Source organism: Podarcis melisellensis (assembly GCF_964234715.1).
Source record: "Podarcis melisellensis genome assembly, chromosome: Z".
Taxonomy (NCBI): domain Eukaryota; kingdom Metazoa; phylum Chordata; class Lepidosauria; order Squamata; family Lacertidae; genus Podarcis; species Podarcis melisellensis.
Window position 1 is genome coordinate 382,028 of NC_138547.1, and position 12,044 is coordinate 394,071.

The window sequence follows — 12,044 nt, forward strand, 5'->3', positions numbered from 1 at the left end:
GTTTGGGTGTGAATTCTAGTTCGGCCCTGAGTTCAGGTCCAAATTCAAGTTCGGAGGTTAAGTCCGGGTTCAGCTGCCAGTTCGGGTTTGAGTTCAGGTCTGAGTTCAAATTCAGACCTGAGTTTGGGTGTGAATTCTAGTTCAGCCCCGAGTTCAGGTCCAAATTCAAGTTCAGTCCCTAAGCCGGAGTTCAAATTCAGAGTTTGAGTTTGAGTTCAGGTCTGAGTTCGGCCCTGAGTTCAAATGTGGACCTGAGTTTGGGTGTGAATTCCAGTTCGGCCCGAGTTCAGGTCCAAAATCAAGTTGGTTTCGGGTTCAGGCCTGAGTTCAAGTTCAAGTCTGAGTTTGAATTCTAGTTCGGCCCCAAATTCAGGTTCAACTCCGAGATGGAGTTCAGATCCGAATTCAGCTCATAGTTCTTCCCTGACCCCGGGTTCAAGTCCTTGGCCCCTCCCCTCCCTCACCCCCTCGAACTGGAGTTCAGATCCCAGTTCAGCTTCTGCCCCGGGTTCAAGATCCTTACCCCATTGCCCCCTTCTATACAACTATATACACCCATGCGCTACAGTTCCCAAAAAACGCGCTACAGTTCCCAGTTCAGACCTGAATTGGGACCTGAACTTGAACCAGGGGCTAAAATGGAACTCGAACTGGAACTCGGGGATGAACTCCTGTCCGAACTACAATTCAGACCTGAATTCAGACCCCAATTCGGAGCTGAACTTGGCGCCGAACTAGAATTCAGACACGAACTCAGACCTGAACTTAGGGCTGAACTACAATTCAGACCTGAATTCAGACCCCAATGCGGAGCTGAACTTGGCGCCGAACTAGAATTCCAGTTCGGCCCACAATTCCGGTTCCAGTTTTGGTTCGAGTTCTGGTCCCAGTTCGGCCCCAAGTTCCGGTTCCACCCTGAATTCAAGTTCAAATCCAATTCCACTCCAACCCCGGGTTCAAATCCTTCCCTCTCCCCTCCCTCCCTCCCCATTCCCCCTATACAACTATATACACCCGAAACCCGGCGCCACGCTATGTTTCCCACCCTCTCGCACCACATTCGAACCCGCAACCCGGCGCCATGCTACGTTTCCCAACCTCTCACACCACATTCGAACCCGCAACCCGGCGCCGTGCTACGTTTCCCAACCTCTCACACCACATTCGAACCTGCAACCCGGCGCCGTGCTACGTTTCCCAACCTCTCACACCCGATTCGAACCCGCAACCCGGCGCCATGCTACATTTCCCAACCTCTCGCACCACATTCGAACCTGCAACCCGGCGCCATGCTACGTTTCCCACCCTCTCGCACCACATTCGAACCCGCAACCCGGCGCCATGCTACATTTCCCAACCTCTCGCACCACATTCGAACCCGCAACCCGGCGCCATGCTACGTTTCCCAACCTCTCGCACCACATTCGAACCCGCAACCCGGCGCCGTGCTACGTTTCCCACCCTCTCGCACCACATTCGAACCCGCAACCCGGCGCCATGCTACGTTTCCCACCCTCTCCATCCCCATTCGAACCCGCAACCCGGCGCCATGCTACGTTTCCCAACCTCTCACACCCCATTCGAACCTGCAACCCGGCGCCACGCTATGTTTCCCACCCTCCCACTCCCCATTCGAACCCGCCACCCTTTCCAGTCACAGTCAATCCCGCAACCCGGCGCCACGCTACGTTTCCCAACCAGTCCATCCCCATTCGCGCTACGTTTCCCTCACACATTCGAACCTCTCACACATTCGAACCCACAACCTGGCGCCACACTGCGTTTCCCACCCTTCCCACCCACATTCGAACCCGCAACCCGGTGCCACGCTACGTTTCCCACCCTCTCCATCCCCATTCAAACCCGCAACCTTGGGCTGTACTGTTTCCAAACCTCACAACTTCGAACCCGCAACCCGGCGCCACGCTACGTTTCCCAACCTTTCCATCCCCATTTGAACCCGCCACCCTTTCCCACCCCATTCGAACCCTCAACCCGGCGCTGTGCTACCTTTCCCACTCACATTTGAACCCGCCACCTTCCATCACCATTCGAACCCGCAACCGGGCGCTGTGCTACGTTTCCCACTCACATTTGAACCCGCAACCTGGCGCCGCGCTACCTTTCACACCCCATTCGAACCCTCAACCCGGCGCTGTGCTACCTTTCCCACTCACATTTGAACCCGCAACCCGGCGCCGCGCTACCTTTCCCACCCCATTCGAACCGCAACCTTCCATCCCCATTCGAACCCGCAACCAGGCGCCACACTATGTTTCCCAACCAGTCCATCCCCATCCGCGCTACATTTCCCAACCTCTCACACCACATTCGAACCCACAACCCGGCGCCACGCTACGTTTCCCACCCTCTCCATCCTCATTCAAACCCGTTTTCCAACCTCACTTCGAACCCACAACCCGGCGCCACCCTATGTTTCCCAACCTCATTCGAACCCGGAACCCTTTCCATCCCCATTCGAACCTGCCACCCTTTCCAGCCACATTCGAACCTGCAACCTAGCGCCGCGCTACATTTCCCACCCCATTCAAACCCGCAACCCGGCGCCGCGCTACGTTTCCCAACCTCTCGCACCACATTCGAACCCACAACCCAGTGCCATGCTACGTTTCCCAACCTCTCGCACCACATTCGAACCCGCAACCCGGCGCCACGCTACGTTTCCCAACCTCTCGCACCACATTCGAACCCGCAACCCGGCGCCACGCTACGTTTCCCAACCTCTTGCACCACATTCGAACCCGCAACCCGGCGCCACGCTACGTTTCCCACCCTCCCGCTCCCCATTCGAACCCGCCACCCTTTCCAGCCACAGTCAAACCTGCAACCCGGCACCACGCTACGTTTCCCACCCACGTCAGAACCTGCAACCTTCCACCCCCATTCGAACCCACAACCTGGCGCTGCGCTATGTTTCCCACCCTGTCCTTCCCCATTCCAACCCTAAACCTGGCGCCGCGCTACGTTTCTCAACCGCTCACACACCGCCTTTGAACCCGCAACACTCTCCATCTCCATTCGAACCCGCAACCCAGCGCCGCGCTACGTTTCCCACCCTCTCACCATATTTGAACCCGCAACCTGGCGCTGCGCTATGTTTCCCACCCACATTCGAACCCGCAACCTGGCGCCATGCTATGTTTCCCAACCATTCACACCTTTGTACCCGCAACCTGGCGCTGTACTACGTTTCCCAACCTCTCCTTCCCCATTCGAACCCCATTTGTTTCCAACCTCTCCATACTCATTCGAACCCGCAACCCGGCGCCACGCTACGTTTCCCACCCTCTCCTTCCCCATTCAAACCCCATTTGTTTCCAACCTCTCCATACTCATTCGAACCCACAACCTGGCGCTGTACTACGTTTCCCAACCTCACTTCGAACCCGCAACCCGGCGCCGCGCTACAGTTCCCAGTTCACGCCATATTCGCCCTCAGAAACAGCAGCTTGTTGGCGTCTTCCGCCCCCAGAACCCGCCCCCTCCGCATCCCCTGCGCCTCTTCACACAAGCGGGCGCACCCGACCCGGGCGCCCACCGCCGGCACCGCCAGCAGCCACAGCGCCAAGCGGGCCAGGCGCGGGTGCGAGGCGGCGCCGGCCCAGTACTGCAGCAGATCAGTTGGCGCCGAGACATTCCCCTCCTGCAGATAGGCGTAGACCTCCGCTTCCTCGGCGCCCGGCGGCGCTACGTCTCCCGAGACCCGCGCTTTTTTGGCGGCGCCGGGTTCCGGTTCCGGCTCGTCCGACAGCCCCATCAGTTGGCAGACGTGGGCGACGATCTCTTCGTGCTGGTAAGTTGGCGCCGGGCGCAGCTTCTGGCGCGGGTCCAGCAACATGGCCGCCTTGTGCGCCGGGTGCAGCTTGAAGTTCTCCTTCAGGGCCTCCAAGAAGAGGTGGCAGAGTTTGCTCACCACGCCGGCGTCGCCCGCTTTGGAAGTGAACAACTTTTCCAGGCGCACATAAGTTGGCAACACCAGGTGCAGCGTCGGGCGCCCTTCGGCGCCCAGTTCGGCCACCGCCTGCTTAATGGGCGCCAGTAACGCCGCTAAGTTTCCCAGCAGCGCCCGGTTGAGATCCCCGGCGCTACAACTCCCCGGGTTGCCACGTTCCGCCGCTCCGGCGCTCCAACTCCCAGGTGCGTTGGCGGCGCCACGACTCCCCGGGTTGCCCCGTTCGGCCGCTCCGGCGCTACAACTCCCCAGCTTGGCGCCGGCTTCCGCGCTACAACTCCCCGGCGGATTGGCAGCGCCGCAACTCCCCAGGTTGCCATGTTCCGCCGCTCCGGCGCTACAACTCCCGGGCGTCTTGGCGGCGCCGCGACTCCCCAGGTTGCCGCGTCCGGCGCTACAACTCCCAGGCAGGTTGGCGGCGCCGCGACTCCCCAGGTTGCCACGTTCCTGCCACTCGTGCGCCGCCAGCAAGGCGTCGGCCGGCGAGTCCCAACAGGGCGGCGTCGCGCCCGCGCTATAACTCCCAAAGTCGGACCCTCCGGCGCTGCGACTCCCCGGGTTGCCACATTCCCACCGTTCGTGGGCCGAGAGCGCCTCCGCCGGGGAATCCACGCCCGGCGCCGCCGCTCCTGCGCTACGACTCCCGGCTTCGGCGCTACGACTCCCAAGCAGATCCTCGCAGGTTGCCAATAACTCCGCCACTTCCGGCATGCCGCGCGCCTGCAGCGCCCTCTGGCTGAGCACCCCGGCGACGGCGGCGTTGAGGGCGCAGCCCGCGCAGCGGAGCGCCAAGCCCGCCTTCCCGAAGCCGGGCGCCGCGCTATCGCTCACGTAGGCGGCCCGGGTCTCGGGCGCCACAAACTCCGACAGGACGTTCTGGACCCAAAGCTGGACGGGTTCCGAGGCGCCGGGTTGGCGGACGGCTAGGACGTAGCTGCGCAGGCGCCCGGTCTCCACGCGGTGCGCCGCCAAAACATGGCCGCCGGGGTGGGCGTGGCAGGTGACGCCGATGCCGCGCGCGGCGCCCAGGGCGCAGGTGACTTTGACCTTGGCCTGGTTGTACATGCGGGGCAGGTGCTGGAGCGCCAGGGCGCTAAGGTTCCCGAGGGCGTCGGGAAGGGCGTAGGCGCCGTGCCGGGCGCCGCTGTCGACGAGGGACTGGGCCAGTTTCTGGAACTCGGCGCCGGAGAGGGCGGGGAGGAGGGCGGGCTCGGCGCAGGCCAATCGGAGCAGGCGCTCGGCCAGGGCTTGGCGCTCCTTGTCCGGGACATGTAGCGCTGGGGGGAGAAGAAGAGGGAACTATAACTCCCAGAGGAAACTACAACTCCCAGAGGAAACTACGATTCCCATGAGGCTTGGCCAGTGGGTTTCGGAACTCGAACTCCCATGAGGCGATTGGGCCAGTGGGGCAGGAAACTATAACTCCCATAGGAAACTATAACTCCCAGGAGACGGGCCTGGGGACTACAACTCCCATGACACTGAGCTGGTTGGTTTTGGGACTACAATTCCCATGAGAGTGGGGTTTCGGAACTACAACTCCCACGAGGTAATAATGAGCCTTGGCTAAGAGGGGGACTACAATTCCCATGAGCAGTGGGGTTTTGAGACTACAACTCCCATGAGCCTTCACTAACAGGGCTGATTGGTTTGGGGACTACAATTCCCATGAGCTAGTGGGTTCGGGAACTATAACTCCCAGGAGATAGTGGGGTTTGGGGACTACAATTCCCATGAGCTAGTGGGTTCGGGAACTATAACTCCCAGGAGATAGTGGGGTTTGGGGACTACAATTCCCATGAGCCTTCACTAACAGGGCTGATTGGTTTGGGGACTACAATTCCCATGAGCCAGTGGGTTAGGAAACTATAACTCCCGGGAGACAGTGGGGTTTTGATACTACAATTCCCATGAGATAGTGGGTTTTGGGACTACAACTCCCATGAGCCTTAGCTAAGAGGGCCAGTGAGTTAGGAAACTATAACTCCCAGGAGATAGTGGGTTTTGGAACTACAATTCCCATGAGCCAGTGGGGTTTTGAAACTACAACTCCCATGAGCCTTCACTAACAGGGCTGCTTGGTTTGGGGACTACAATTCCCATGAGGCAGTGGGGTTTCGGAACGAGAACTCCCATGAGGCTACAACTCCCATGATCCTTTGCTAGCCGAGCCTGGGGATTTCTGGACTATAATTCCCATGAGCCTGTGGGGTTTGTAGACTACAACTCCCATGAGCCTTTGCTAACCGGAAACTATAACTCCTAATCTAAGAGGCGTGATTGGTTTTGGCACTACAATTCCCATGAGCCAGTGGGTTAGGAAACTATAACTCCCATGAGGTGGTGGGGTTTGGGGACTACAATTCCCATGAGCCAGTGGGATTTGGAACTACAACTCCCATGAGCCTTAGCCAAGAGGGTCAGTGGGTTAGGAAACTATAACTCCCGGGAGGTGGTGGGGTTTGGGGACTACAACTCCCATGAGCCAGTGGATTTTTGGACTACAATCCCCATGAGCCAGTGGGCTTTGTGGACTATAATTCCCATGAGCTAGTGGGGTTTTGAAACTACAACTCCCATGAGCCTTCACTAACAGGGCTGATTGGTTTGGGGACTACAATTCCCATGAGCCAGTGGGTTAGGAAACTATAACTCCCGGGAGACAGTGGGGTTTTGATACTACAATTCCCATGAGATAGTGGGTTTTGGGACTACAACTCCCATGAGCCTTAGCTAAGAGGGCCAGTGAGTTGGGAAACTATAACTCCCAGGAGATAGTGGGTTTTGGAACTACAATTCCCATGAGCCAGTGGGGTTTTGAAACTACAACTCCCATGAGCCTTCACTAACAGGGCTGCTTGGTTTGGGGACTACAATTCCCATGAGCTAGTGGTTTAGGAAACTATAACTCCCAGGAGACAGTGGGGGTTTTGATACTACAATTCCCATGAGATAGTGGGGACTGGGACTACAATTCCCATGAGCCAGTGGGGTTTCGGAACTATAACTCCCAGGAGACTGGGGCTTGGGGACTACAACTCCCATGATCCTTTGCTAACAGAACTGATTGGTTGTGATACTACAATTCCCATGAGCTAGTGGGTTTTGGGACTACAACTCCCATGATTCATTGATAAGAGGGTCAGTGGGTTCTGGGACTACAACTCCCATGAGCCTTAGCTAAGAGGGCCAGCGGGTTTGGGGACTACAATTCCCATGAGCCAGTGGGGTTTGGGGACTACAATTCCCATGAGCCTTAGCGAATAGGGAAACTATAACTCCCAGGAGACGGGTTTGGGGACTACAACTCCCATGAGCCTTAGCGAATAGGGAAACTATAACTCCCAGGAGACGGGTTTGGGGACTACAATTCCCATGAGCCTTAGCGAATAGGGAAACTATAACTCCCAGGAGAATGGGGTTTGGGGACTACAATTCCCATGAGCCAGTGGGGTTTTGGGACTACAATTCCCATGAGCCTTAGCGAATAGGGAAACTATAACTCCCAGGAGACGGGTTTGGGGACTACAATTCCCATGAGCCTTAGCGAATAGGGAAACTATAACTCCCAGGAGAATGGGGTTTGGGGACTACAATTCCCATGAGCCAGTGGGGTTTTGGGACTACAATTCCCATGAGCCTTAGCGAATAGGGAAACTATAACTCCCAGGAGAATGGGGTTTGGGGACTACAATTCCCATGAGCCAGTGGGGTTTGGGGACTCCAACTCCCATGATCCTTAGCTTATCAACCTGATTAGATTTAGGACTCCAACTCCCATGATCCTTAGCTAACAGGGAAGAAGAAATGGAGGCTTTCCGGGATTTCTTCGGACTACAATTCCCATGAGCCTATGGGCCTTAGGACTCCAACTCCCATGAGGCTTAGCTAACAGGGCCAGTGGGTTGGGGGACTACAGCTCCCATGAGCCAGTGGGGTTCTGGGACTCCCAATCCAGCCCTGTTAGCAAAGGGTCATGGGATATGGAGTCTCAAAAGCCAAAGGCTCATGGGAGTTGGAGTCCCAAAACCAATCAGCCCGGTTCAACTCCCATGATCCTTAGCGAACAGGACTACAACTCCCATGATCCTTAGCTAAAACCCAGCCCTGTCAGCTAAGGCTCATGGGAATTGGAGTCCCAAAACCCGCTGGCCCTGTTAGCTAAGGATCATGGGAGTTGGAGTCCCCCAACTAATTTCCCATTAGCTAAGGATCATGGGAGTTGGAGTCCCCCAAGCCCACTGGCTCATGGGAATTGTAGTCCCCAAAACTGGCTCAGTCCCAAAGCTGATCCTTATCAAAGGATCATGGGAGTTGTAGTCCCAAAAGCCACACGATTATGGGAGTTGTAGTTCCAGATACACACTGGATCATGGGAGTTGTGGTCCCAAAAGCCCACTGGTTCATGGGAATTGTAGTCCCAAAAGCCCACTGGCTCATGGGAATTGTAGTCTCAAAAGTCCAGTGGATCATGGGAGTTGTAGTCCCAAAACATCCAGCCCTGTTAGCTAAGGATCATGGGAGTTGGAGTCCCCAAACTAACTTCCCATTAGCTAGGGATCATGGGAGTTGTAGTCCCAAAGCTTACTGGCCCTGTTAGCAAGGGATCATGGGAGTTGGAGTCCCCAAACTAACTTCCCATTAGCTAGGGATCATGGGAGTTGTAGTCCCAAAAGCCCACTGGATCATGGGAGCTGGAGTCCCCAAACTAACTTCCTAAGCATCATGGGAGTTGGAGTCCCAAAACATCCAGCCCTTTTAGCTAAGGATCATGGGAGTTGTAGTCCCAAAACGCACTGACTCATGGGAGTTGTAGTCCCAAAATCCACTGGCCCTGTCAGCTAAGGATCATGGGAGTTGTAGTCCCAAAATGCACTGGCTCATGGGAGTTGTAGTCCCAAAAGCCCACTGGCTCAAGGGAATTGTAGTCCCAAAATGCACTGGCTCATGGGAATTGTAGTCCCAAAACCCCACTGGCTCATGGGAATTGTAGTCCCAAAACCCCACTGGCTCATGGGAATTGTAGTCCCAAAACCCCACTGGCTCATGGGAATTGTAGTCCCAAAACCCCACTGGCTCCTGGGACTTGTAGTCCTAAAACGCGCTGGCTCATGGGACTTGTAGTCCAAGAAGCCCACTGGCTGCTGGGAGTTGGAGTCCCCAAAACTGGCTCAGTCCCAAAGCTGATCCTTATCAAAGGATCATGGGAGTTGTAGTCCCCAAAACCAAGCAGCCCTGTTCCTTTTGGGACTCCAACTCCCATGAGCCAGTGTGTTTTTTGGGACTCCAACTCCCATGATCCTTAGCTAACAGGGCTGGATCCTGGGAGTTGGAGTCCCAAAATCCACTGGCTCATGGGAATTGTAGTCCCCAAAACTGGCTCAGTCCCAAAGCTGATCCTTATCAAAGGATCATGGGGGTTGTAGTCACAAAAGCCACACGATTATGGGAGTTGTAGTTCCAGATACACACTGGATCATGGGAGTTGTGGTCCCAAAAGCCCACTGGCTCATGGGAATTGTAGTCTCAAAAGTCCAGTGGATCATGGGAGTTGTAGTCCCAAAACATCCAGCCCTGGTAGCTAAGGATCATGGGAGTTGGAGTCCCAAAATCCACCGGCCCTATTAGCTAAGGATCATGGGATTTGGAGTCCCCAAACTAACTTCCCATTAGCTAGGGATCATGGGAGTTGTAGTCCCAAAAGCCCACTGGATCATGGGAGCTGGAGTCCCAAAGCTTACTGGCCCTGTTAGCAAGGGATCATGGGAGTTGGAGTCCCCAAACTAACTTCCTAAGCATCATGGGAGTTGGAGTCCCAAAACATCCAGCCCTTTTAGCTAAGGATCATGGGAGTTGTAGTCCCAAAATCCACTGGCCCTGTCAGCTAAGGATCATGGGAGTTGTAGTCCCAAAACGCACTGGCTCATGGGAATTGTAGTCCCAAAACCCCACTGGCTCATGGGAATTGTAGTCCCAAAACCCCACTGGCTCATGGGAATTGTAGTCCAAAAAGCCCACTGGCTCATGGGAGTTGTAGTCCCCAAAGCCCACTTGCTCATGGGAGTTGTAGTCCCAAAAGCCCACTGGCCCTGTCAGCAAAGGATCATGGGTGTTGGAGTCCCAAAACCCACTAGCTCATGGGAATTGTAGTCCCCAAACCAATCAGCCCTGTTAGTGAAGGCTCATGGGAGTTGTAGTCCCAAAAGCCCACAGGATTATGGGAATTGTAGTCCCCAAACCCACAGGCCCTCTTATCAATGAATCATGGGAGTTGTAGTCCCAAAACCCACGAGCTCATGGGAATTGTAGTCCCCAAACCAATCAGCCCTGTTAGCAGAGGCTCATGGGGGTTGTAGTCCCCAAACCCCATTGTCTCATGGGAATTGTAGTCCCCCCACCCACTGGCCCTCTTAGCTAAGCATCATGGGATCTGGAGTCCCCCAACTAGCTTCCCATTAGCAAAGGATCGTGGGAGTTGGAGTCCCTTCATCCTTCGCCAAAGCGGATTTTCTGGACTACAACTCCCATGATCCTTTGCAGGGACAGACATGTAGCTCTTCAGGGATTCGAACCCGGGACTCACCGTGGTTTGGGGTCCTGGGTGGGCGGCGGCTTCCATTTTTCCTCCGGGGCGGCGGGCGGAGGAGAGCGGGGCGGAGGGGAGGCCAGGCTGTTTTCGTTGTCGGCTGGAAGGAGGGAGCGAGAAAGTGAGAAAGGAGGGAGAGAGAGAGAGGGAGAAGGAAGGAAGGAAGGAAGGAAGGAAGGAAGGAAGGAAGGAAGGAGAAAGAGAGAGAGAGGGAGGGAAGGAAGGAAGGAAGGAAGGAAGGAAGGAAGGGAGGGAGGGAGGGAGGGAGGGAGGGAGGGAGGGAGGAAGGAGAGAGAGAGAGAGAGAAGGAAGGAAGGAAGGAAGGAGAAAGAGAGAGAAAGAAGGAAGGAAGGAAGGAAGGAAGGAGGGAGGGAGGAGGGAGGGAGGAGAGCGGGGCGGAGGGGAGGCCAGGCTGTTTTCGTTGTCGGCTGGAAGGAGGGAGCGAGAAAGTGAGAAAGGAGGGAGAGAGAGAGAGGGAGAAGGAAGGAAGGAAGGAAGGAAGGAAGGAAGGAAGGAAGGAAGGAAGGAAGGAGAAAGAGAGAGAGATGGAGGGAAGGAAGGAAGGAAGGAAGGAAGGAAGGGAGGGAGGGAGGGAGGGAGGGAGGAAGGAGAGAGAGAGAGAGAGAAGGAAGGAAGGAAGGAAGGAAGGAGAAAGAGAGAGAAAGAAGAAGGAAGGAAGGAAGGAAGGAAGGAAGGAGGGAGGGAGGAGGGAGGGAGGAGAGCGGGGCGGAGGGGAGGCCAGGCTGTTTTCGTTGTCGGCTGGAAGGAGGGAGCGAGAAAGTGAGAAAGGAGGGAGAGAGAGAGAGGGAGAAGGAAGGAAGGAAGGAAGGAAGGAAGGAAGGAAGGAGAAAGAGAGAGAGAGGGAGGGAAGGAAGGAAGGAAGGAAGGGAGGGAGGGAGGGAGGGAGGGAGGGAGGGAGGGAGGAAGGAGAGAGAAGGAAGGAAGGAAGGAAGGAAGGAAGGAAGGAGAAAGAGAGAGAAAGAAGGAAGGAAGGAAGGAAGGAAGGAAGGAAGGAAGGAGGGAGGGAGGAGGGAGGGAGGAGAGCGGGGCGGAGGGAGGCCAGGCTGTTTTCGTTGTCGGCTGGAAGGAGGGAGCGAGAAAGTGAGAAAGGAGGGAGAGAGAGAGAGGGAGAAGGAAGGAAGGAAGGAAGGAAGGAAGGAAGGAAGGAGAAAGAGAGAGAGAGGGAGGGAAGGAAGGAAGGGAAGGAAGGAAGGAAGGAAGGAAGGAGAAAGAGAGAGAAAGAAGGAAGGAAGGGAGGGAGGAGGAGGGAGGGAGGAGAGCGGGCGGAGGGGAGGCCAGGCTGTTTTCGTTGTCGGCTGGAAGGAGGGAGCGAGAAAGTGAGAAAGGGGGAGAGAGAGAGGGGAGAAGGAAGGAAGGAAGGAAGGAAGGAAGGAAGGAGAAAGAGAGAGAGAGGGAGGGAAGGAAGGAAGGAAGGAAGGAAGGAAGGGAGGGAGGGAGGGAGGGAGGGAGGGAGGGAGGGAGGGA

At 56.1% G+C, this 12,044-nt stretch overlaps 1 protein-coding gene and 2 long non-coding RNA genes across 6 annotated transcripts in view; all 3 read right to left on the reverse strand.

Annotated features, from left to right (window-relative positions):
- Positions 1–1,050: 1,050 nt before the first annotated feature.
- Positions 1,051–3,329, reverse strand: LOC309361707. Of its 3 annotated transcripts, XR_014164595.1 has the most exons (5): positions 3,283–3,329; positions 3,085–3,145; positions 2,919–2,943; positions 2,123–2,233; positions 1,051–1,618 (listed from the first exon to the last, which is right to left on the reverse strand). It is a non-coding gene; the product is annotated as an uncharacterized lncRNA (long non-coding RNA). The 3 variants fall into 3 exon arrangements; XR_014164596.1 differs by lacking the exon at positions 3,283–3,329 and having other exon boundaries at positions 3,085–3,174; XR_014164597.1 differs by lacking the exons at positions 2,919–2,943; positions 3,085–3,145; positions 3,283–3,329 and having other exon boundaries at positions 1,051–1,136; positions 1,212–1,618; positions 2,123–2,295.
- A 109-nt stretch (positions 3,330–3,438) lies between these two features.
- The window catches only part of LOC309362368 (zinc finger protein 618-like), a 54,931-nt gene continuing 46,325 nt past the window's right edge, over positions 3,439–12,044 (reverse strand). Inside the window, exons 12-14 of the mRNA XM_081898014.1 lie at positions 10,557–10,659; positions 6,221–6,240; positions 3,439–5,250 (exon numbers count right to left, since the gene is read on the reverse strand). Of these exons, the coding sequence (XP_081754140.1) occupies positions 3,440–5,250; positions 6,221–6,240; positions 10,557–10,659 (1,934 nt within the window). The 3' untranslated portion in view covers position 3,439. The remainder of the gene's footprint in view (positions 5,251–6,220; positions 6,241–10,556; positions 10,660–12,044) is intronic.
- On the reverse strand, positions 8,380–9,632 carry LOC309361739. 2 transcript variants are annotated; one of them, XR_014164619.1, is made up of 3 exons: positions 9,590–9,632; positions 8,943–9,045; positions 8,380–8,511 (listed from the first exon to the last, which is right to left on the reverse strand). It is a non-coding gene; the product is annotated as an uncharacterized lncRNA (long non-coding RNA). The 2 variants fall into 2 exon arrangements; XR_014164620.1 differs by having other exon boundaries at positions 8,380–8,526.